The sequence below is a fragment of the Pseudoliparis swirei genome, chromosome 22 (assembly GCF_029220125.1).
Source record: "Pseudoliparis swirei isolate HS2019 ecotype Mariana Trench chromosome 22, NWPU_hadal_v1, whole genome shotgun sequence".
Classification (NCBI taxonomy): Eukaryota; Metazoa; Chordata; class Actinopteri; order Perciformes; family Liparidae; genus Pseudoliparis; species Pseudoliparis swirei.
Genome location: NC_079409.1, coordinates 16,115,825 through 16,142,582, shown reverse-complemented (window position 1 = coordinate 16,142,582; position 26,758 = coordinate 16,115,825). Strand labels below are relative to the sequence as shown.

At 41.2% G+C, this 26,758-nt stretch overlaps 1 protein-coding gene across 1 annotated transcript; it reads left to right on the top strand.

Annotated features, from left to right (window-relative positions):
* The first annotated feature begins 8,302 nt into the window (after positions 1-8,302).
* LOC130213357 (tumor necrosis factor receptor superfamily member 11B-like) lies at positions 8,303-26,355 on the top strand. The gene is made up of 6 exons (XM_056444910.1): positions 8,303-8,382; positions 16,210-16,437; positions 16,958-17,102; positions 22,973-23,188; positions 24,725-24,949; positions 25,036-26,355. Exons 1-6 carry the CDS (start codon positions 8,335-8,337, stop codon positions 25,428-25,430), a joined length of 1,257 nt encoding a protein of 418 aa, XP_056300885.1. The 5' UTR covers positions 8,303-8,334; the 3' UTR covers positions 25,431-26,355.
* Positions 26,356-26,758: the final 403 nt, after the last annotated feature.

Below are 26,758 nucleotides of genomic sequence, written 5' to 3'. Positions count from 1 at the left end.
TACCATAGCACAAAGGGCTCTAAAATGTTTCTGATGATCTGGTTTGGCTTTCGGGAGTTTCCAATATTCCTTAATGAAAGAAATGTTCTAAAAATATGTGTTAGATTAGAGGCCTGCAGCCAAAATCTACTTCCTCTTTCTTTATGGTTTGTGTTTTATTTTTACTCTGGTTATTTTATGGAGGTGTAACTGAGGTCGCCGGGGGTGAGGCCTTGTAACGTACATTGTAAGTACAGTCGTTGCACAGAAAGGCCAGCTTTACTTTGGGTCCATGCCACTGTAGATCGTGGCCGGCGAGTAAGAACTTCTTTGCCACGCGCTAGTTTTGGACAGTAAACATGAGGCACAAACACACTTTCAGTTCTCCTCTCATGAAACAAATTAGACAAACAGGGTAGCCGGCTGCTGCCTCTTGTCTGTTGACTTTCCCTGACCGTTGCTTTTCCCTTGATGGCGGTAAAATAATTAAAGCTAAAAATACGTCCTTGTAATTCAACTGTTTGTTTATTACCTTCGCATTGAAAATGCGCAAGGTTATGTTTTGATCGCCGTGTATTTATTTATTTATTTATTTGTATGCGTGTTACTCGCATAACTAAAAAAGTTTTAAACCGAATCGCATGAAATTTGGTGGGATGATTGGTTATTATCCGGGGACCATTTGATTAGATTTTGGGATCGATCGGATCAAAGGTCAAGGTCATGAAAAGGTCAAAATCTTCTTTTTACAATTTGTATCCAATTGGCATGCAACTAATGCCAAAATGTTCATAATTCAATGCCCAATCTTGTGATATGCGAAGGTATGCGCTCTACCGAGTGCCCGTTCTAGTTTAACATGCATCTGGCAGTATCCCAATATAAAAGTATCTGTAAAACACTCATCCTTAAAACATGTATACACTTTAATACAATGCCGCATTGCACCTGACTTTATGGACCTCATTAAGTTAATATCACTGCTTTTAGCTTGAATCTCGATTCCTATTGGTGCATAGTTCACAATCTAGTTCACATCAACGTTTAGAATGGCCAGGAGATTCAATATCACATTTCCCATTGAAAACAATACGTGTGTTGTTTCAGCAACATCAACTTCAATCTCCTTAAATTACGCAATCTCATTCTCTCTGTGCTTGTGTCTAAGCCTGATAAGCCGTGATTCTGAAACACACAAATTGTTTCATATATTGCCAGAAATCTCTTATTAGCTTGTCAACCGGTGTCAGGAATGTGAAATATATCTTATTCTGTACATTACAGGGCACGCCAGGGAATGCCAAGGTCACTGGAAACAGGAGGGACACTGAATGCTCAATTGAATGCAGCATTTAGTGGGAAGCCACTGCTAATGAGTAGGTGTTTTTTTAACATGAGCAAAACAGTAAACACTAGCAAACAGTTTTAGTTGCCTCCTCCTTTTTTCTCTATTGTGTGGGAGTTTTCCCGGTAGCAGTGATATGATTGTGTTTCACTGAATGATATAAATAGTCACAACGTCTTTGTTCACAAAGACAGATGTATTGTTCTCATGTTGTACATATTCATATCAAGTGATGCTAATTATTTAACGTTAAACATTAGTATTGGTTACTTTATCATTACATTTAAGGTAAAGTTGCATATAAATACAGTATATGGCCTTTCAAATGGTTTTATGGGCTAATTATACCTTTCATACTATAGAGTTGTAAAGGATTTGGATTTAGTACATATGTATGTCCTGCTCAGCTATCCAGTTTATTTTGTGTTTGTTAAACTTTCAAGGTGACGATGAATGCATATGGCTTGTGATTATATTAAGGGGAAACGAGGCTCAATGACACTTCTGGGGATCGTTGCTCTTTCAATGATAATGCAAATACATGCAAAGCAGGTACAGTATAATGTTTACCACAAGGCTAACATTAGCCAATTAGCACTAAACACAAAGCATCCATGTCATTATTTTTGCAGGTAATTAGTCATGAACCAAAGTTCTGACCAAATTTAATGTGTGCTGTATTGATGGTGAACGGTAAGAACGTTAAAGCATTACCAAACGCAAATGTGCAATTCATTCAATAGATGTTGAGATATGTCAGGCTAGACTGATTGATATTCCTATAGCTGCTAATATGGCTAAGAAGGGTAAAAAGGAATGTTTCAAACCCCAAAGACTATATATAGATATAAGATATATTATATCCTAGAAAAGTTTGAAGGGATTCTCCTCTCTAAGAACTCATCAGCCAAATCTACATTCGAAGGCTACATCTTACATCTTTCTGCCCAAAGAACAGAACTGATTGTGCTGAGGCCTCACCTGGTGTGGTGCTTGCCTGCTTGGTTCACGCTGAAACCAACTGATCCTCAGAGAGCTCTGAGAATGACACCTCTCCATCAAACAGGCATGCAAACATCTCCCGAGAATAAGTCTGGTTGCATGCGTCACTCTCGACACCACAGTTCATAAGCCCAGTCGAGTTTCCCCTCAATCCTTTTTAGAAAACTCACCAGCGAAAACAAGGCGACCACATCAGCTGTCGTGGAAGTCCAGGGATCCCTGTGCTGTTATTTCTTCCCTCAAGGTCACATGTGACTCACGGCTTTGACTGGCAACACTTCCAACACTGAGCACAAGGTCTGCTGGAACCCTCTTCCTTTTTTCCAGCCTGTCTCTCTGCCTCTCTGCCTTCCATTCACACTGTCTCTCTTTGGATCTCACGGGCCTTCCTCAGAAACACCATCACATCATTTTCACTCTCCTTTCTTCTCCACTTCATTCTATTCTGCCTCTCGCCTCCATGCGTCCACATTTTCTCTGGGTATCTCTCATTAGTTAGCAAAATAAAGACTTGTCCTCTGTGATTTCCATCTGAGAGGCCCAGGCAGTGAGATATATAAAATATCCTGAAACAAGAACTCTGAGGTGGACCGCAGGAAGGCGGAGAGCAGAATGAGAGAAGGTCAAGAACCTTTACACGGCAACATGCTTTTTCTCTGTCTGTACAACAACATAGAATAAAGTGGTGTGGCTGGAGTTTCTTGAAAACCTTTTGCACAAAGGTCACCTTAGCCCACTGACTTACAACAATAACTAAACTGACCTTCAGTACAAAACAATTTAAGGAAAGAAAAATGCATTATTTTTAGTCGGATGACGTCTGCTGCATTTCTAAACATCAATGTTTCATAACTGCCACAGAGACTAACTTCCACCTCCAAAAAAGGCATCGCTCCTATGTTAGCTTAGTATAATTGTAATATTATTTTATTAGAGTTTTGTTTTTGTAGGAAGGTATGTGTGAGTTAGCGTGTGTGTATATAATTACAGAAAAATGATAATAGTCTATAATTTCTTGTGATATTTTATGCATTCAATAGCACCAGTAGAGAGATGACAGGGGAAATGATCCCACAACAACAACAAGAGGATTCCACCCCCGGGTGGACAGACACACACTATATGTTACTGTAGTGTACATTCATCAAACAATGCAAATGATTAGTGATCGATCCGTCAATACCAACATATTTTCACTTCTATTGTTAGAATATCTCCAGGATGGCCAAGCCACTTTGAATGGCCTCCACCTTGTCACCATTGTAGCTTTCCAACGAGGGCTTCAGTAAAATTGTGCCCCTTTCAGAAGATTTCTAATCTAGCATAGAAGAAACTTAATAAAAATAATAACTCAACAATTAATTTCTTTTGAGGTTGTTTCTCTTTTTATCCATGTTGAGTGTAGTCTTTGTTTTCTTAGCTGTTAGCAGGAGCCTAATGGGAGCAAGATTGATCTCTTATTTAAATGAAGCTCTTGGAGAGACATGATGCGTTCCCTGCAGCTTGTACTTTTGTGTTGCTATCTACCTTAATACAATCAACCTGAAGCGGTTTTTACTATTTTAAGAACTGATATTGTCACTGCGGTATTATTCCGGGTTCTCTTTGGGTCAGGAGGATGTTTTGATCTTTTTCAATCTTTTCCTCTCTCAGGTAACCTTCAACTCGGCACAACAACAGTTATCAGTTCCCTTTTCCATTCATTTGTTTATGGAAATGAGTGGGACTCCAATGTATGCGGTTCGCACACACACGCGTGAGCACCCACACACCTAGAAACACCTGGACACACACACCTACATACACACGCGCACACACGCGTACACTCACACGCACACACGCAAGCACACAAACACACCTAAGCACACCTAGACACACAAACATGCATACACACACAAGCGCACACACCTACACACACGTGCGCACACACACACCTAGACACAAATGCACACACACACACACACAGGATGTACAGGTGAGCTAGTATACACACACACACACACAGGCTATATGCACATGGATCTGAACCATAATAGACGAGGAGATCTGCCTGCAGTATTCAAACAAGATTGCAAAATATGTACAAAGAACTAATCTCAACATATTTGCAGTTGACCAGTTTTATGCTTGATGGACATATAGACCCATTATTCATGCCTCAAGGACATCATTATGTGTGTATGCACGACTAACTGAGCAGACAACACTAATGTTTCACTACATGTTGACTAGCTATTCAAAGTAAATCAACATGGAGTATCATTTTGAGAGGCCAAACCCGCCATCAATTTATAGACACATGAGTCAGCAAGTACATATAGCTTTCTTTTTATTTAAATGTGTGTTTATGTGTGTAGAATCTGGTTCACCTCGTAACTCCCACGTGTTCCCTGCTCGTACGCTGCAGACCTCACCGCCAACGGACACGTCACGAGGGCTCCCCATGAGAGTGAGCTAAAGTGTAACTGTTACACGTGTGTGTGTGTGTGTGTGTTGGAGAGGGTGGACTCCCAGCTTCCGCTTCACCATTGGTGCGGTGTATCCCAACCTCGTGGCCTGAAAGACGTGTGTATTTTTACGTGTTTTTGCATTTGTGCCTGTGTTTGTGTGTTAAGTCATCCTGTGGTGAGGTGTGACCGCTTAGACTTCCCTCAAATGCCTCGGCGACTCGTAGGTGGGTGAGCGTGTATTTTCTCTGATTACGTGGAGACCTTGTGCTTCTACGTCAGGCGGCTGTGGCATTTTGTAATGCTTGGGCATGAGAGGCTGGCGGAGGGCTGCTCCAAGAATGGAAAAGCCGAATGCTTTTGGAACCTTTGGCATCAGAGGACTCGTATCAGCATCAGATGTTGACGTCACAGTGTGGGAGTGCCCTTTTGTTCCTATGTGAGTTGTCCAGCACACGTTTTAACCTCAGTGTGGGGGTTTGCTCTTCGGTCGAAAAGTTGTCTCGTAGATTACGTCTTGAATTATTTTGAAAATAATGTATTTAAGATATTACCGTAAACAGACTTGGAAAACGAAAAAGATATTTAAACAAGTTACAAATCTGAAATGTCACTGGAAAAAACAATTTATCATCTGCAGCTGTAAGAGTACTGACACACACACACACACACATACGCACATGCATATACATCCATCCAACCAATCCATTGGACTTCAGCATGTATAAGTAAGTGTTTGTGTGGTTTTGTGTGTGTTTGTGTGTGTGTATGTGTGTGTGTGTCACTTTAGAAGACCAATATCTGATAAACTGACTCTACTGGAAGAGAGAAAAAGGCTTGGGTCCAGTTAATAACTTTTCAGCTTTTTCTTCAGTTGTCATCAGGTGACCTCAGTATTGACCTTCAACCATGTGATTGACTTTCTTATTGTATTTCAATGTGTATGTCTAGTAATACATCCCCATGTTCTTCTAATGGTAATCCTTCAATAAATCATGATAACAGGTGGTTGTATGAATATACAAAGTACATATTCAGGTGAAACAGTAACGCTATAGTGGATCTTAAGGTAAGTGTAAGTTTAAAAAAAAATTGTATTACAATAACATTTCTTCTCTCTCTTCACTGAAAGAAGTTCAAACTCATCATGTCCACTGTACAGCAGCGATGGCCTAAAGGTGAGAGACTGAGAGGTTGTTGGTTTGACCCTCGAGCAGACAGGATAAAAGCAGCTTTCAGGAGGGAATGTGTGTGTGTGTGTGTGTGTGTGTGTGTGTGTGTGTGTGTGTGTGTGTGTGTGTGTGTGTGTGTGTGTGTGTGTGTGTGTGTGTGTGTGTGTGTGTGTGTGTGTGTGTGTGTGTGTGTGTGTGTGTGTGTGTGTGTGTGTGTGATCAGGGTGTTCCTGCAAAAAACAAACAACAAAAAAACAGTGTGGCTCTGAGTGAAACGTCCCTGTATAAATAAAGGCTGAAGAACAGTGGCATGAGTTGTGGGACACGACATACAGTAGATTTCTTTGTGAAGTCTTGCACACACACAAAAATAATTGGAGAAAGTTATCCGACATTTTGCAGCACAGTTCTATTAAATTACTAAATACTAAATAAGCTCAGAGTAACAGAATCTGTGACAGTGCACACTTTTAAGAAAGAGTATTTTGACCTTTGATTCTTGCGGCTCAAGTTTCTTGAGCAGCCCTTCTCTGCATGTACAGTGTTGTTCAGCCTCACTAAGATAACATTTCCAAGTTCCACCTGTGGATGTTCAAACAAGCATAACCCGTCTCCTTAAATGATGTTGGCTGGTCCAAATAAACAGCTGTCAATCATAGTATGTACATGCTGTCAAGCCAAAACTCAAAACATTCATCCTGGAAAATTCCCACAGATTAAAACTACGTTGACACATTGGATGTGTTACTGATGGGTAGGTGAATTGTCACTGTCAAATTTGCTTCCAAAAGCATAAGGACATAGTTTATTTGAGAGTTTTACCGCATGTCTCTTCGCTGTATTATTTTAGACATAATGTTTCAGTAGTCGTGAAAAAGTCAAGCAGGTGAGTTATTTTTTTAATTTTTTTAAATGGTTTATTTAATAAGGGACAGTGCACATTGATAAAAACATTGCAGTAAATGTGTCAGAGTTAGCCAAGAGGCTATTTTTCATCTATAGTCCCAATGTTGCTGATGTTAAGAACAAACCGAAAAACATAAGATTGCAAATACAATCTACAGATAAAGCAAATAAAATAGGGGAGAACAATGTTAAAATAGACAGAATAAAAACATAATGTCAGAGATACGACGTAAAAGCATACAGACTAAATGTGATATATAACTGCAAACAGGTGAACGACAAGAGAAGACACGCAGGTGGAGTAAACGGCCGACCAGCAAGTCAAGACATACAGAGACCGGACAACAGACAGATAGACAACAACTGACAGACAGACAAAATGAAAGTCCAACCTGGACAGATGGAGGAGGGAGGAGCCGTTACAGTCTAGTGCTGACAGAGCTGGGTAGTAATGTATTTCTTTGTTTCCGCTTGAAAAGAGTTGAATGATTGTAGCTCTCTGATAGATACTGGAATGTAGTTCCAGTCAACTGCTGCTTGTACTGAGAATGCAGCATGACTGAAATCACTTTTCCTGAGAGGGATGATACAATCCCCTCTTGCTGCACCTCTTGTGAGCCGATATCCAGTTCGTGTGGTGACAAATTGTTTGAGAGGAGGAGAGGTCAATCCATGTATGATTTTGTACATCAGACAGACGTGCACATATTTAATCAAGTTATCCCAACTAAGCAAGTTGTATTTTTTTAGTATAGGACAGTGATGTGACAGAACTTTTTTTTATCAAGAGTTTTGAGAGTACGCTTGTATATATATTGGCTTTCTTTCCTTAGAAAAAATGGATTACTCACATCCCCACCTGTGGAAAGCACTTTTGTTTTTTATACTAAACTTTAAACTTTTATACTTGTGTTTTATTGCCACCCCTAGGCACTATGTTTCATATCGTGCTTCTGCAAAATGAAGGCTCCTCTACAATTCGCCAAATGTGTGAGGGATTGTTTTTAGGGAATATGTGTATTGGGCCAAAAGTCTGAATTCACGAAGTCCATGGGGCATTGGAGACGCGCCGCTTTGTCTCCTTCGGGTCGTCGTTGATTTATTCGCGTAATCTTTACGCAGCTCGTCGGGATGCAACATTTTATTTTTTCGAAGCGACTGGAGAGAGAGAGAGAGAGAGAGAGAGAGAGAGAGAGAGAGAGAGAGAGAGAGAGAGAGAGAGAGAGAGAGAGAGAGAGAGAGAGAGAGAGAGAGAGAGAGAGAGAGAGAGAGAGAGAGAGAGAGAGAGAGAGAGAGAGACAAAGGCGAACAGGGAGAGGGCTGCTCTCTCTCTCTCTCTCTCTCTCTCTCTCTCTCTCTCTCTCTCTCTCTCTCTCTCTCTCTCTCTCTCTCTCTCTCTCTCTCTCTCTCTGTAGCCTGCTGTATAAGTACAGATCTGTGATGGAGACCCCATCACACCGCATTTCACTTTCACGCAGTGAAGATGAGCGCTCGGATAGCGAAATCCAACCCGGCCATGAAACTCATAGTGGTGAGTAAACCAGTCTGCAGCTCTTCTCCCGAGTTCCGCCGAACCGATCTCAACCCGCCGGAGCACAGGCGCGCTCCTTACGGAGGGGAATGACTTACTGCTTTTGCGAGACATGGATTATTATTGCGCTCCACGCGCTAACAGATACATAATCAGTTGGGTATATGAGTACTCGCCTTACTCCAGATTTATTACCCCAATATAGCCGCTGATCACGTGTCGGGTTCCCTCCTCACAGCATGCCTTCGTGGAGTAAAGTGATGATGATCAACTTGTCACGGATGGTGTCCCCACTCCCCAGGTGTCAGTTTTTACATGTGACATGTGGGTGTCAATTGAGCATGATCGGTCTTGTTTACAGTCTCATTGCTTTTTGAGAATAGCCATGTGAGATGTATTATAGTATTTACTCTTACTTATGAAATACCTGTTTAGTGGCTAATATATGTGATGCGTTTAAATGCACAGGTTGTAGGCCTACAGGTAATATTCAGTTTTGTTGAGATTATGTCGAGGTGTCAATATTACTTTTTGGTTACTTCTGAAGTGGTTAGTAGTTGTTTTTTTAATGGCTAAATATCCGCTGTTTGTGTAATGTATCCAGCTCCAGCAGCAGTATACATTGCAGGAAATATCCAAAGTTCTGTATGTTATGAGATATTTTAAAGATGAATAAACGTTAATTATTCCAGTTTTGAAATTAAATATGGAATATGTTCAAACTAGAGGTTGTTTGCTTTTGATGATTAAAGGAGATCATGTTTCAGCCATCTTTTTATTCATTTATTGAATACTCCCGATCCACAAATGACAAGACAAATATAATACTTTACTTCAGCTCATATTTCATTGCTTTTTCTATGGCACATTTGAAATGAATGAAATGTAACCCTCTGACACTAGAAGACGAGCCTCGCTGGCAGATGGTGTTTACTGTGAGCTTTAGTTATTTTTTCTCCTGTGTTTTGCATGTGGTGCTTTGTTGGGGCTTTCAGGTTTTGCATATGTGCAGATGTGTATCTGGGCAGAAACAGGTGGTGCACTGTGATTACAAAACACTGGACCCACTATCTCTCCTCGTAACTGCGTGTGTCTGTTTGTGTTGGTCTTTGTGTGCGTGAGAAAGAGGGAGAGATGTTGTGAAGCGTAACCTCAGTTGATCATTTTGTTTGTAAGAGGTGCCGCTTCTTTGTTTGTGAAGTAGGTTTACAAGGCAGTGAAGTATAAATGAATGTGTGTGTGGGTTTGGGTGGAGGTGTAGGTGTGTGTGTGTGTGTGTGCATGTGGGTGTGTCTGTGTGCATGTGTCGGCTGTTTTCTGCCACTATTTCATGTGATATCATCCGGGAATCCTCTCTAACACAGCACATTCTGCACTCCTCAATTTACCCGAAATAGGCACATATTTAGTTCTCACAATTCCTGACGTGATGGTGTTGTGTGTATCCATTATTTAGTTAGTCATGCAGTCAGTCATTTGGAGAGCCATGTAAGCATTTCTTCAACTAATGAGTCAGACGTCCAACTGCCACAGTCTCAACTGGCAGCATCCAGCCAATAAATCCATCCGCACCCCTCTGGATCCCCCGTCCTCCCTTGAGCTAGCCACTTACTCAGCTTGTAAGTAATTCTATTTTAAAGGGAAACTCTGCAATTGTGTGTTAAAAATATAGTTTTAGCTGGGAAGCCCGGCAGTAAATGCTCCTCCTTCACCTGTTCCCGCTTCCTCTTCCCCTGCACGTCTCTGACTCATGTGGCTGCATTCTGTGTGCTGAAAACACACACTTTGGGTTTGGGTCCTTCCCCGGGATGATGTCAGTGGAACAGACCTGGAAATTGGATACAACACTGTATGTTATGTTGTCCGTCTTTTTGATTTAGTTTAGTTTTTTAGACACGTTTCAAACGTTAGTGACAAAGTGAGGTTGAGGGGAGCACAGTACCAACTGAGGACACCTGTTCATCCGTCCTTGTAATCCAGCCACTAATCCCCACTATCTCCCTGGATGATTATCTATCATCTCTCTTTATCGCTACGCCACCCCTCATCAACTCTTTGTTGTGGCCGTTGGCACTCGCTGCACTAACTTCCCTAAACCGAGCTGCAGGTTCACACGCAGACAGGAGAAGGAGAGGTCACTTGGCCAAACATGGCAGGGGGGAGGGAGACATACAGAGGGTGTGTAAACATACAGGATCAACATGTTCTAAACGAACCAGCACAAAGGTTTATTCAGAAAGCAACGATAATCCGTGGAAGCTGCATCCACACACCGAACTTCCCCTTTTTCATCAACAGTAGTACTGATAGCAGAAGTAAATGTGTGTGTGCATGTGTGTGTGTTCCATCTTTCTTTTGTCTTGAATCTGGATGAGTAATATTTAAAACAGTGAGACTGATCTGATGCAAAGTTAAAATTGAGCAGATATGTTTGAACATGCGGAGAGTTTGATTTATTTACATAATATACTCTAGGACAGAAAAGTACTTGGATAGAAAATATGATGAGAAAAAAAGTATTTGTTTGGCTGCTAAATGACAATGCATTAGTAGATATGAAATTATAATATTTGTAATACTGATACATTAATGTTTAAGTATAATTGTTATCTTTGTAGCTGGTTGAGTTGGAGCTTTTTACAAAGTAGTTGTAGGAGGTTTAGTCCAGGGACTCCCCCTCCTTGGGGTCAGAAAAGACATTCATGAGTTATTGAGTTCAAGAAATTATACATGTATATTCTTCTACGCAAATTCCAATTCATTTGTTGGACTTTCAACCTTCTTCCTTGTTTTTGTTCTTAAATATTGCAGAATTTGACCTCATTGGGCCTAAAACCGTCCTTTAAATGAATTAGAAGTTATCTAAATATCTCACTCTTAAATCGAATAACAACTCATAGACATCTGAAGTGTGACCAAGAGCTCCAACCAGACAAAGATTTTAAAAATGTGTAAAACGTTGCAAATTACTGATTTAATCTTTATTTTATGAAATTTAAATATTTTATAATTTTTTTTACACTAAAAACTTAATATGTAAAGTAACAACATTTAGTTCAAAGAGTTTGACATAATGCCAGTGAATAATGGTAATTTTCATTATTCGCTGATTATTTTCTCAATTAATTAATCAATCAATAATTTCGTTTATAAAAGGTGTAGGCTGTATATATATATATATATATATATATATATTGTAATGCCCTTCACAACCAGCTTATATTATATCTGAGAACAGCAGACTGACTGAATTAATTAGCCAAACAGTCAATTCATTCAATTCTTGGCACAATCGTTAAACATGTACTCTCACATTTTAAAGTAATTTTTAGCATAATATTTAAAGCAGCAGATCCAAAATTAGAAGTACTTTTATCTTAAGATGCTGGCATGAGTAAGTGAATGAAGACAGAGCCCATATTCACAGGACCCAACACACACACACACACCCATACACACACACCCACACACACACACACCTACACACACACACACACACACACAAACACACACAATCACTCATCCCAGAGCTGGAATCCCCCCTCAGACCACCTGCGTTCTACAGTTAACTGAAGCCATGTGCCTGGTGGATAAGCTGGTGTAGTGTGGTTCGGTCCCTTTGTGCCATGGCTCTTAAACTGACCTCTGGCTAATCAAACTCTGACTCTCAGTGTGCTGCATTCATTGTAACTCAAAGCCTGAACCCTATCCGATGGTTAAATGCAGCAAATGTGTTCTGGAAACAACAAAAGAGATGGCATGTTTTCTGTTTTAAAATGTAATCGGGATTCACTGAATTACTTTTGTCTTCTATTATTTTTTTCTACCTCTCAAAAGAAATACAAATTAATCTCCACATAATCAAGCTGTTTGCCTTTAGTCTTACTGTATTTAGTGCATCGTCAGTGTAATGCCTCTGGTGAAGAGTATTTCAGCTCCACTTAATCATTTATTAACTTGCTTTAAATGAATAAGCCCTCACGCATGTGTCCTCTTTTAAAGGCTATTTCAGTCAGGTGTCTGAACTCTAGTTACAGTATGTTGCTACAGCCCATCATGCAGTTCATCTTGTTTCACCAGAGCACTCTGTCATCATTCACTTACGCCTGAAGCTATCATTTAGACAACAGACGGTCACAGAAAAACAAAACCCCTCACAAGTCTTACCCGTCCAGCCAAAACTAAATTGCATTATTTTAGTAACTATGGTATTGAATGTTGGCATTACATGTGTTCCCATATTGATAGATACACACACTGTGACTGACTGTAACTTCACTCACTTCACATCATGTCCCACCAATAACGTCCCACTGGATGTTTCACTGTGTCCCTCTTGCGTTGTACGGCCTGTATATCCCCACACTTAACTGGCAGGAATACACAGAGGTTTAAGTTATCTTAAAAAGCACTTGTAGAGATTGTCTTTTAGCTGTATAAACACAAGGTTTTCTCTAAACTCACTTCAAATGGGATTTATTGGCATAGATAACATAAGCAAACGGTATCAGATGAGGCCTGATCTGACCAGTACATATATAGTGTTTCTCAACCATTAAGATCCAGAGGAAGGCGACATGCTGAGCCTTTTCTTCCTCCAGCAAGCAGCATCAAACACATTACAACCATTTGAATAGCAGCTGCCCTGCCTTGCTCAAGGGCATTTGTCATAGGCAGAACATTATCATTACCTTTATACCTTCATCTACCCTTTCCCCTCAGCTGGCTGAGCTCCATGTAGGTTGTGACTCTCGCTGAGCTTCGCTTTGATGATGTGAACAGTGTAATTATGGCTGTCAGTAACCCCTAACTGCCGTATAATTTGGGTTTCCAGCGGTCCTCGGTGATGTCATCGGATGGCCGCTTCTAAGGCGACAAGGAGGTGAAAAGTTCAATGTCTCTTTTAGATGCTGATAGACTGATTCAAACAAAACAGGACATCTTCCCAATAAGTTCATTCTTAAAAAATTGATAGATTTCTTTTCCACAGTAGCAGAAAGCTACTTCTAAAGCTAAGTTCTCTGCCTGGAGTGTGTTATTACTAGAAAACAGAATAATAGAAATTGATTTAAAAAATCTAAATCGTTTGGCTTTGCTTTCTCGAATGGTTCTGAATGGGAGAGGATCAACGAGTCACAGGCAGCAAAGGTATCACGCTGGACAACGTAGGTGCATTGACCTACTATGTGTTTTTGAATTTTTGGATCCGATCATAAAGACGTGATATCATAAAGCAACATCTGTCATTTTATTTCCACTGCTGAACATTACTCTTACGCTACATTATATTGCAGTCGGGGTCAAGCTCAACTTCTGTGCTGTGTGAGGGAAATGAAAAAAAATATTCAAACCTGAGCTCTTCCACATGTGTTCAGGCTCATCGGCTCTCATGACTGAAGTCAAGTCCTGCCAGTAAACGCATCCTGACTCGACCCGAAGATTAAAGCGGCAAGTGTGTAACCGTACCTAGATTTGCCAAAACCCAGGTGACCCTCAGCCGGTCCCTCGGTGTCCTCCACCCTCCTGATGTTTTCTGAATTGATTGGATGTGGTCTCCCGGCTTAATAGTTTGTATTTACACTTCTTAATTTGAACAGCAAGACTATGATTATGGGTTATATTCCCGCTGAGGCCACCCATGCTACAAACAAACAGATGCAGCCGTGGTGCTGCTCAGCGAGTCGCTGCGGATGAAAGCCTTCCACCAAATGTTGTGCTCTGAGGTCCATAGGTTTTGCAGGGAAAGCCACTGCGCTCGCCAGGCTGTTTGAAGTTTAGGTTTCTATTACGGTGTGTAAAACCCACTCATCTATTTTTACTATCTTCTTCAAGGACCTCAATTGCAAAAGGAAACAAAAATAGAAGGACCTGCAATTTCTTTTTTGTGTGTGTCATGCATCATTTCAGGTTGATATCTGCTTAAAAATGAGAAATGGTAAAAACAGATATATTTTCACAGTGTAATAGAGTATTAGCTGAAATCGCAAATACAGTTATTTATATAAATGAGTTCAAAAATGTCATACACACCGGCCTCTTCTACACACACAAACACACACACACACACACACACACACACACACACACACACACCCACACCCATGAGAACAAGTAGATTTCTGATGAAAAGATTTCTCTAGCCAAATATGTTGTAATATAATAGTAAATGAGAGACGCACACACACACACAAAGACACACAAACAAACAAACACACATACAACCATGAGAACATGTAGATTTCTGATGAAAAGATTTCTCTAGCCAAATATGTTGGAATATAATCGTGAATGAGAGACGCACACAGACACACAAACAAACAAACAAACAAACAAACAAACAAACACTGAAAGTACCACTCTTGGTTTGGTTTCACATACACACAAACAAACAAATAAACACATTTTGTGGTTGCAAGTTTGAAGGTAAATGGGGTGAATACACACACGCAGCAAGCAGATCAATGGTGTGTGGCGGGTGAACTGTATAAAGAGTGGCTTAGTGTTTTGTACTCTGGTGGTGAATTGGGAAAGCCCGGTAACCTCCAACAGTTCTTTTTATGAAAAGCAGCCAGGAGAGGACACCGCAGAGCACACAGACCAACAATGAGGAAGACAATAATTGAACACCCAACAAACATGCACACACACACACACACACTTATTCCTCTCCAGTCTTGCACGCACATGCATGAAGGTTTTGTAGTTGTTTGTTGTATGAATTCATTCATTTTTGAAGAGGCACACACACAAGTGGTGGGAAGCAGAAAACCCCAAAGCAAACACACACACACACTCACACAAACACACAATGTTAGTATGGCCTATTGTTAGTTTGTCCAAGCAGTGAGGATGTATCCCGGCCAACGGGAAAGTCCACAGAGCCAATAGCTGAGGGACTTTAGTGCAGAAGGAACCAGATGTGTGACATCTGGTCTGCATGTGGCCTCCACCAGCTACATGGCTGCATGTCAAGCATGCTCACCGACTGATAGCTTCGATTTTAGGCCAAAGCTTTTCAGTTCCTGCTCAAGCGATGATACATGGGCTTGTTTTTGAGGCAATAGCTACTTCATATCTCCGTCTCAGAGGCCTCGCTAACAGCCACCCACTTTACAGTGTGTCCATATGGATGGATTAGGGGGGAAGACGTATGGGTGTGGTGGAGTCCTGCTCCAGGGCGGTACTAACCTGCTGTAGATCAGCGTTCAGCCATGTCAGATGATTTTCAGTGAGCAAGCAGCCCATCTTAAAGAGCTGCTGACAGAGGTAGGAGACTGCTGCTGAGTTCAGAGTAGACAGGGCTGTACAAGGATCTCAATGTGGACGGATCTTAAACATCTGAATTAATTTAAAAGCTTTGGAAAATTGTTAAAAGATTTTGAGAAACAATGGCCAATGTGCAAAAAAGTGATATGATTCCTGAATAAATCTAATAGTCAGGATAAAATTATGCTCACGGGATGTAGCACTGTGATTTGAGGGCAGCACAAAAGGGACTATATTGACTTCTGCAAAAACACAAAGCTAGTGTTGTTTGAAATGTGCTCCCGCGTGCAGTGACCCACGTATGGAACTGAAGCTGTCCCTGACCGGCTCTCCATAAAGCAGAGGAAATCGCTTTAGGACTGCGTGTCCACCAGGGGCTTCAACTTTACAGCTCTGACTTCTCGTTCAACTCCTTCTTACTGTAAGCTCTGGGTTGGCAAGTGTTCCAAAATGTACAAATATTTGAAACTTTAGCCAAAGAGGAGCTGTGCGCGAGATGACTTTCATTCGAGACGTTGTCACTCTAAACTTCCACCACACCATTTGTTCTTTCTCTTGCAGCTCTTCACAGCCTCTCTCTCCTGGGCCTTCCAGCAGCAGGCCGTACCGCCAAAGTACCAGTACCGCGACCCTGTCACATCTGACCTCCTGCTGTGTGACCAGTGTCCTCCCGGCACAGCCGTGAAAAGACACTGCACCGCTAACTCGCCCACAGAGTGCCAGGCCTGTCCTGAGAGGCATTTCGCTGAGAACTGGCACTGGGGGGACACGTGCCAATACTGCACCTCGGTATGTACGGCGCCAAAAGGGTTACCAAAGGTTCTTCTTAGTTAACCTTTTAATACCCAAGTTGCCTTGCTGCAGGCATTTTTCTCTTAACTGTGCATCGAAATGAAAAACACAACATATTGTAGTATCTCCTTTGTGAGACTGATCATACTTAAATAAAGTAAATTAACCAAATTTGAACCCATATCACAGTTGGGAAATGCACTAAAGTTCAATATTGCTTCCATGTTTTTATCTACTCCTCTGGTGATTCTTGACCAGGTTAGATGTCTTCCTCTTCGCCATTCTCAATAAATTACTTAATATTTATTGTAAACATATCTCACTTGAGATGTTTCGATATCCCTGTTCTAGTATTTCATCTCTATCATGTGTTATAATTAAGAGACTGCATGTGAAGCAGAAGCAGAACACTGTTCATATACAGTATGTGCATGTAAATGAGCATTACTGTAATGTTGCTCTGTACACGCAGCAGCACTGTTTCAATGTCCGTGTGGCCCTGGTGTGTTGTGTGCAGGTGTGCAAAGAGAGACAGCTCGTGAAGCAGCAGTGCAACAGCACCAACGACCAGCTGTGTGAGTGCGCTCCAGGTTTCCACCTAGTGGTGGAGTTTTGCATCACACACAGTACCTGTGCACCTGGCTACGGAGTGACAGCCCTAGGTAAGACTACGATTACGATTAACCATATTATTATTTTGTCCTGCTGGCAGATTGCTTTTGTTTTACGGAAAATCACTAAATCTGTGGATGTGCTGTCTATCCGGTCAGCATGCAAATTAGATTTAAATCGGAGATCCCTTAAAAGTATCTGAAATAAAACCAGAGAAAACTAATTAATTCAGTCAACACACAGCCTCAGAGGTACCACTGGCTGAGTTCAATGAATACAACTGCTATTGCCTGAATGTGATGACTTAACTGACGAGTGTGTGTGCGTTTATGTGATGTATGTGCATATGTGTGAATGGGTGTGTGTTACAATGTGTGCACACTGTTTTACACTGCAGAAGCTCTGTTTCTCCAGTATCACTGTGTATTCTGTGTTTCCTTGAATCTTCCACTGTTACACTTTATGTCAAATCAGTTCAATTCCATATATATTTTTCGAGCATGTCAGGAAGGGACCCTCGTGCTGCCGAAGCAGAAGCACACATCGGTTACAGATCAACATGTCCACAACAAGATGTCCTCTCCCTTCTATCAGTGGACGCTCTTCTCTCTCTTCGTCTGCTTCTGATTCTGTGAATCAGAATCTGTTCCAGATGCAGACGTCTCTTTTAACGGAGACATTTTTCTTCTTGTTCTACAGACTTTCGCACACAGACACACAGTCCAGTTTGAACCTGCACAGATTTAAACAGAACTCTGTTACAGACAGTAGTCTTGTTTTTTAATTGGATCTGTCTGTGAGTTCCTCCATATTCCGGTGTCTTAGTGGTGTATGCGTACACGTGCCAATGGTTGTTCGAATGCAGTGTGAATAGTGGTTGTGTGTGATCATAAAAATCACATTAATGCATGTCTTTCTTGCACTTTGACATGTGGCCTGGTCGGAGTTGGGGCAGTGTTGACTGAAACTTCAGTATTTTACAGTTTTAAGTCTTGCAGCACTGGTTTATGTCTGACCTTTAAAATGACATTTTAACAAGCAATTCCACTCTTTTTCTAATCACTCTTAACCAAACAATCCAGACATTGAAGGAAACAGTCATCCTCAAGTCGTTATGGTGGGAAAAAGAACCACTTCCTCTTGAACATGAACTCTATTGTTGGCAAATACGGCATTTTTAATCATTATCATTTCATTCCATTGGGGTCAAACTTCAGTCATTGTATCAACATGTGACAAATATCAATAATATTCAAAGCTGCTGTCCTCACATCACGAGGGCATATCTAGTGACATTCAGTAGATTAATATGTTTCCTTTTTAATCTGTGTGTAATTTGTTTCAAAAGAACCAAAATGATTTCAAGCAGCTTCCTCATAACTCTGTATGTACAGATGTGTATCTGTGAGTTTAGTTTGAATTGAATGTTGTTTTATGTACAGGGTCTTATCATAGTTGGTTTTATGGGATCTTTAATTACATATTAGTCATGTGCCATTGACACTTTCATTCTCTTCATCAGGGTTCAGGGTCTTAATCATACATTGTAGGTTCCCTGAGAGACAATACTAAATTGTTCAACAAAGCAATCTTAATCGGTACATCTTTTGGGAAAGCATTGCTCATCTTTAAAAGTCCAGTTCCTGTCTGCAGAGTATCAGACAGTTGTTTTAGATACACAGTGGTTCATATAATGGGTGTTTGGTCAGTTAAGGAATGGCAATGCAATCATTTCTGAGTGTTATGCAACATAAAACTAGCAATGGAAATATGTCCTGCAAATGCATCATCACTTGTTCCTCTTTGTGCATGATTGTGCATATTTTACAGCATAATTAAAGAGGAAATGTAACAGTTTTGAAATGAAATGGCATAACCTTTCCCCTATAATCCTAAAACTCTGCTTCCTCTTTGAATTTACAGCAGCGCGTAATATCAGCCCAGATATAATCTCTACCATGGGGATTTCTCTGTTTGGGCGATCTATCTTTCTCTCGTGAATTAAAAACTCTTTCAAGAATGAAAAAGCATTTTGCAGGAATATTTATGTTGTTGTAAGCTCAGACTGCTGCTGTTTGAGTCACTCAAGTGCTCAAATCTATGCACATATAGCCTACTGTATGACATCCATACCTCTCTTAAGACTGAGAGAAGTTGTACTATAAAAGTGCTACCCCGTTTTATTCAGAGACAAAGAATGTCTCTAAAACTGACAGGAAATACATGTCTAATGTTTGGTCATATGTTACACATTAGTCTGGAATCACTAGTTCTTTGCTTTCAGCATCAACATCCCTTTGAGTCTAATTTTGTACAGCACCAAACACAGTCTTGGCTATTTATCAAGCCAGATGCAGTCAAGGATGTCATTATCATGGTGGACGTCTGACCTGATAATCCTTGCAGATTCTCTCCTTAGTGCGTCAGCAGTGATTGTGGGCAAGTTAAAGAGAGGTCGATGCTGAATATTAACATTCCAGAGAACATAATTTGATGTTCCTGCTGGAGCCGCAGTAGAAACTGGCACAATGCTTCTCATGACCTCATCTTAAACCTGAAATCAGAAGTCAACGGCTAAATAGATGAAACAACATTTTCCAATGGATTCTGGTTATAGGTAAGGCGACTTTTTGTGTGATTTTGTCCAGCATGGAAGTACAATCAGACCTCTGAAGCTGAAGGACAGACATGTATTTCGTAGTTGTGGTTTAGACCTATAAACCAGAGGATGTTGGAAACCCGATGGCTTAGTCCTCTTTGTATGACTCCTTTCCTTTCCCCTTGATCTCCTGATTTGGCTGTTTCCAGTTGGTATTCTCTCTCTAACTCAACGCATCATTTTGAGTCTTTCTAGCTGGTTTATTTGTGTTTTGGGGAATTTATTTTAATGGCGTCGACTAGAAAAATAAGTATGATATAAGAAATAACCAACAAATGGATGGTAATAATACAAGTAATAATTTCCTTAATATTAGGGTTTAAGCTAAGGATTACTTTCATTATTATAACTTAATATTCCAACTTAATATTATAACTTAATATTATAACGCAATTCTATTTTTGATTGATTGTTTCTTTCAAATAAAATTTGTAAAAAACAGTTGAGAGGACGTTAATAAATAGCTTGTTTGGACATGGACATCTAACAACATAGTGTAACCTTTATTTAACCAGGTGAGGTTTGAAATCTGTTTTTTTAGAGAGACATGGTCAAGATGAAAAACACTCATGAAAAGATATAGTAAAAAGAGAAAGCAATAATATAATAATGCTAAAAGTAGCATCAGAACTAGGGCTGCGTGTTTACCAATCGGGTTTAGAATAATATTGTATTTCTCGAGAGGTTATTATTAAGTTTACTATTTCAATACAAAGAAAAGCAGTTCACATTATCATAATGAGATTGTTCTTAACCTATGGATTCTAGATCATTTAGTTAATTAATCTATGTAGACTTCACATTACGATACATCTTATTATGGCAAAGTGCTAACATGCTGTTTGTTTCTGCATCGATGGAGGAAATTCTAAGAAATACTATGTAAGCATATGAAACCATATTACAGCTTGACGTGCATATTCTCATTGTGTACATGCTTTGTCATCAGTGCTGCAGGAAACATGAGCACTTTGCTGTATGCTTATCAGCGAGCGGTTTCATGTGTTGGAACAGTGCCACGGAAGAGGGAAACTAATCAAAGGTCACATCTGATAGAAGCACAGCTCGTCCTCCTCCCACAGGTTTTCACTTCTACGCATTAGAGATATAGAAACCAAATGAGGATGTGATTACAACACTAGCTTCTCTTCATAGGCTTCATCATTGTCACGCGTGCTACAGGTCATATAGCAGAAGTTCTAGTGGTTAACTGTAATGTCTTCATGGTATGGTTACAAGTTGTTGAAATATAGTAACGTCTCATTGGAAATGGGTAAAACTTTAAAATGTGATCATTAGCTGAGTGAAAAAGATAGATAGTTTACTTTTTAATTCCCGCAAGGAGAAGTGTATTTGCTACAGCAGCATGTATACATACAAGTAAAACCATGTTACATTTTAAAAGGCACAATATATGCAACAAATAGAATAGAATGATTTTAAATACACTAACAAAACAATAGTGCAAAGATGTAACCAAACAACAGTGTAACGGTGTTATGGTTGAGTGATTGATTTAGAGGTGATTTATTGTAAGGTCTGATTGCAGTCTGAAGGTATGATCTCCTGTATCTGTCCGTGATAACGGAGCTGGAGGAGTCTGTTGGAAAAAGTGCTTTAAGTGGTGGAGAGGGTTATCCAATATGGATAATCTTTTCTTTAGTGTCCTCCTCTCCACCACATTTTCCAGACTGTCCAGTGTGCAGAAAATGATGGAGCCGGCCTTCTAGTTTGTAAAGTCTGGTCCAACAGACCTGTAGAACATCGCCAACATCTTGCTGCACACGTCAAAGGATTGACGTTTCCTGAAGAAAAAGAGTTGACTCCTCCCCTTCTTGTACACAGCGTTGATATTGGCCTTCCAGTTCAGTCTGTTGTTGATAGAGACCCCCAGGAACCTGTACTCCTCCACCATGTCCACATCCTCTCCCAGAACTCTCAGGGATTGTACAGCCGTCGTCTTCCTCCTGAAGTCCACCACCATCTCTCTGGTCTTGGTCACATTCAGAAGAAGGTGATTTCTGCCGGCCCACTCCACAAAGCCTTCACACTGCCCTGTAGTCCTCCTGTCCGTCTTTAATACACCCGACCACCCAACCACAGTCATCAGAGAACTTCTGCAGATGGCATGACCCTGAGTTGTACTGGAAGTCAGTGGTGTACAGGGTGAACAGGAAGGGTGGCAGAACAGTTCCCTGTGGGGCTCCAGTACCACTGACCACCATTTCAGACAGCACTGTGTCGCAGTAGTTGGACATACTGTGATCTGCCTGTGAGGTAGTCAGTGATCCAGGAGACGGTGGACGCGTTGACCCCCACCACCCTCACTCAGCAGCAGTGGTTGGACGGTGTTGAATGCACTGGATAAGTCAAAGGCACCGGTAACAACTGAGCTCGGTGCAGCAGGTAGATGATGTCGTCGTCCACTCCCACGCGGGACGGCGATGCAAATAGCAGAGGGTCCAGTGAGGATTTCATCTGCGGTCTGAGGTGGGCCAAGACCAGCCTCTCCAGCACCTTCATCACATGGGACGCGAGGGCAACTGGTCGGTAGACGTTGAGGACAGGTGGAGAAGTCTTCCTGGGGACAGGAACCAGGCACGACGCCTTCCACAGCACCGGGACTTCCTCCTGCTTCAGGCTCAAGTTGAAGAGGTGCTGCAGGACATCAGAGATTGGATAGCGCAGCTCTTCAGGACCCTGGGGCTGATGCCTTCAGGTCTTGCAGCCTTGCAATGGCGGAGTCTCTCCAGCTGTCTCCAAACCGAGAGAGAAAGAGAGACCTTTGAAGCTGAGGGCTCTATCCATGCAGCTCACCAGGGGGGGCAGAGGGGGGGATAGTTACATCAGTACATCATAAGGTCAATTTGAAGTGATAAAATAATATATATGCCGAGTAAATTCTTATTTTCCCATTCAAAAACGAGAAATAGAAAGTAAGAAGGTGCTGTTATGCTGTTAGTACGCTCGGTGTGAGTCATTCCCACGGTCACACAGTCATCTGTCCTCCTGATGCTTTGTCACATGGTCATAGTTCTTGGAATCACATCCTCTTGATGTCTTTGATCAGCTACAGTATGTGCAGCAGGTCCTGTTCACACACTGAAATGTGTAAAATGAAACTTCCGAAAATAAAGATGAGAAAAATCTGCAAGACCGTTTGATTCCTCCGTAAACAGGACACTTGAACTGTACTATTTCAATCACAATCATGTCTTTGTTCATACAATTAACATTTGATTCTGTGTGTATCTCCTGCAGGTACAGCGGTGAGCGACACCGCATGTGAACGTTGTTCCGCTGGTCATTTCTCCAGCAACGACTCTCCCACCGAGGCATGTCAGCGCCAAAGAAATTGCTCCGATATGGGCTTAAAGACATTGAGATGGGGCACGTCCACTTCAAACAGCCTCTGTGGCACTCCGGACAAGAAGGCAACTCTGGGGTGCTCTCAGCATCACACTCTGTGCCACACCGGTAAGACATGAACTCAGCTGTCTGTAGCAATCCTCCTTAGGAAACCCTGCAGGAAGGTTTGAGGACTAAGACAGGGGGAGTCAGGGTAGAGACTGTGTGTACAGTGTATACACCGTGCATGCACATACACACACACACACACACTCTCACACACACATACACCCACACACACAGACAGACACACACTCACACAATTGTGTTTTTTAGCAAACCTCAATTGTCCACAACTTAAAATCAGCCAGAGCTGAATTGTTTCAGACATGTGGTCATTTTCATTCCAGAAATTGGGGGATTTCCTCGGTCAGGTTCTTTGTCCAGATTCCATTCTTCTCTAAATTCTTGCATGTCTGAGAACCAACGCAAGAGAGAAAAAACAAAGTGAATTGTTGAAATGGGATGTTTATGCCATTGCTGTAATATGAGCCATGATGAATCAATTACTCTGTTCACTGACACATCCTAAAACTACAATTACAGAGGGAACTTAGTCGAGCACAGAGAGACTGAAGACGAGCTGGGAAGTCTTTGTTACTCAGACTTAAACTATGACAGACGTGGACAATTAATTTGAAGAAACCACAGTCACTGAAGAACACACACATGGAGATGCACACATCCTGACACGCTCGTGCACTGTATACCACACTGAGAAGAACACACACCAGGATGTTGCCCCTCAGGGAGGGTGATGCTCTCCTCAAATATTCATTCACAAATTGTCTTCCTACGGAGTACACAACCACAGATTGTCTGTAGCAGATCATGAAACAGTTTAGCAGGTTTTTTTCTTCTTCTTTAACAAACAAATAGGAAATTGAATGTATTTGGGTTGCTGCGTGATTTGGAGAAACCACCAGGACGTCAATGTCAATTATAGAGCAAGCCACACTTAAATTATCCAGACAGAGAAACAAGTCTAGTGTCCTCTTCATATTACATTTAACCATACTAAACCTATTTTGGTTGTATTAAACCGTTTTCCTGGTGTCCATCATGTTCTGCAGTCAGAAAACATATCCACACTACAATTACAAAAATGCTTCATAACTGTATGAACATTGGCGACAGTTTCACATCGTCAGCTTTGCCAGTTCTGCGTCATATGAAAACACTGATCTTTGCAAAAATAAATGTGTCTCATAAGCAAGGCCAAGAAATGTACAGGTGGGCATGAAATGACAAAAAGTGTTTGTGACTCAGCATCAAAGCACATAAAGTGTCGGCACAGCTTACTGAGGGGGGTTCAATGCTGTCAACAGAAAGAGGTCAAATTAAAAGCAAGCCATCTCACCCCACACACACACACAAGTATAAATAAATCCAGATGTATAATAGGCCGATGGGACCAAACTATTTAATTCTATTCTATTCTAAACCACAATTGAAACCTTTGTGAAGGATGCATTTTTATTGACTTGGTTACCGGTCTAATTGTATTTCGTGCCCACTGCTATGAATGTTTTCATTGCGTTTGTTTATCTATCAATACAAATGTTTGAAGTCCCGTCTCCCTGTCTGTTTTTCTCTGTATGCCAGATGTGACCCTGTGTGAGGAGGCGGTCTTCCAGTCTCTCTCCTCCCTGCGACTGTCCTCGGTGCCCCTGGAGCGCCTGTTAGAGAGTCTTCCCGGGCAGAGGGTGGACCATAAGAGCCTGGAGAGGCTGAAGAAGACCTGCTCTCCCCAGCAGCAGGTCCTACAGCTGCTGCGACTCTGGATGGAGCGGAACAAAGACCAAGGCAAGATGTACGCCATCATACAAGGTACAGGAAAAAAAATTGCCTTTTTTTTTGCCACTATAAGTGCAGTCCTGCAATTGGGTATTAACGGCCACACCTTGTCCCTTCAGGTATGAACCACTGTGAGAGGAAAGTCTCCCGCTGCAACAGTTTAAAAAATCTGACCCTGGTCGACCTCCTGAAGGTCAGCAACAGTCTTCCGGGGGTCAAAGTTCAGCAGGAGGATGTGCGGGCCGTGGTCTCTACTTGCCTGCCCAGGCAGTACATCCTGCAGCTTCTTCACCTCTGGAAGACGACAAACCACGAGCTGGATCTAGCCAAAGGTCTGTCTCACAGTCTGAGGGTGCTGCGCAACCAGGGGGCGCCGCGCTATCTGCTGAAAGGCCTGAAGAGGATCAGCCGCATCATAGGAACCACCTCGGCGCACAAGAAGTACGAGAAGATGTTTGTTAGTATGCTTCCCGATGAGTCGTGTTTTAAGGCTCATAAGCCATTAAATGAATAGAAACACATGGCATCTGCTGAATGAACAGAAACTAATGCATTGTCAGATAAAGAACACACAAACACACACTTAGCGAGCAGGGGAATACATGTATGTGAAAGAGTAACAGACATGGGTTACACAATAATGTCAAGGTATCATCAAATGATATCAAGCTATGCATATAGTGCCTAACTGTAACACAAAGGCGAGACAGGAGTGTAGATTCTTCTTTGCCTCTGATTTTCTGCCAAAATAAGAAAGTTTTGTCCTTATTATAGAGGTAGCATGGGATGCTAATAACTTCACCCTCAGTCAACAGTATCTTTATGTAGTGATTAAACTAATAAGCCTTGAAAGAAAGAAAGGAAAACTATCACACATCTCATCTGTGTCCTCCAGGTAGGCCAACACTAAAACTTAAAAAACAAGGTTGCCTAGGAACTTTTTGACCGGAGTCTGTGAAAAAATGAAAAATTATTTAAGATGTAAATAGCACACTATTTTATGGAAGATAGGCTGGCAGATGTTGTGTTTGTATTATTGTTGCTTTCTCGCTGATTGAGAGGAAGGATTTGTTTTCAGAATGAAATAGATGTATTTTTTACAGTTTTCCTTTGTTTGTTGGTTTGTTCTCGACTGCTGGCAAGTAAAGCTCATCTGAATTATTTTTCTTGATTGTCAGCTTTTTGAATGTACAAAGGAGTGCACTTGTTTTCTATTTAATATGTAAAGGCTTGTTTTTTATTACTTTATCAGAAATACTGGATTCCAAATGCTGCAAGTTCATGAAGTGATATTTGTTTTATATTTTGTTTTTATCAATTTTATATTATTAAATGTATGATCTGTGTTGTATATATGCCTGACTGTTCCTCTCTAAGCTTGTGTAACTTGTGGACACTAATGTCAATTGATCTGATTAAAATCAGTTTGTAAAAATGTATCATAGATTTTAACTTTTAACTGGTTTCCCAATGTCATATTGATACCTCTGTACGACCTATATAGGTTAACGAGACCATCAGCGGGAAGATTGGCTATTTCTATAAAGTTATTCTTTATGCTCGTCATCTTGGAGAACTCGGTGCCGGCAGCAGTGGCTCCTCCTCTGGCCAGGAGCAGAACTGCTTCTTGTTGTGAGTTTCCGTTGGGAACAAACGAAGGCCAGCAGAGGAAACCCTACCTCCATTGTCCACAGAGGCCACCAGAATCAACACAACATGAAAGCTTCTCATAGTAGCTTTAAGTAAAATGTTTTAAAAAATGTTCCGCCCAAATGACCATGTCCAGTATTATCGGTGAGCAATGAAAGAGCTCAATTGTATGTCATGGATATGGATAAAAAT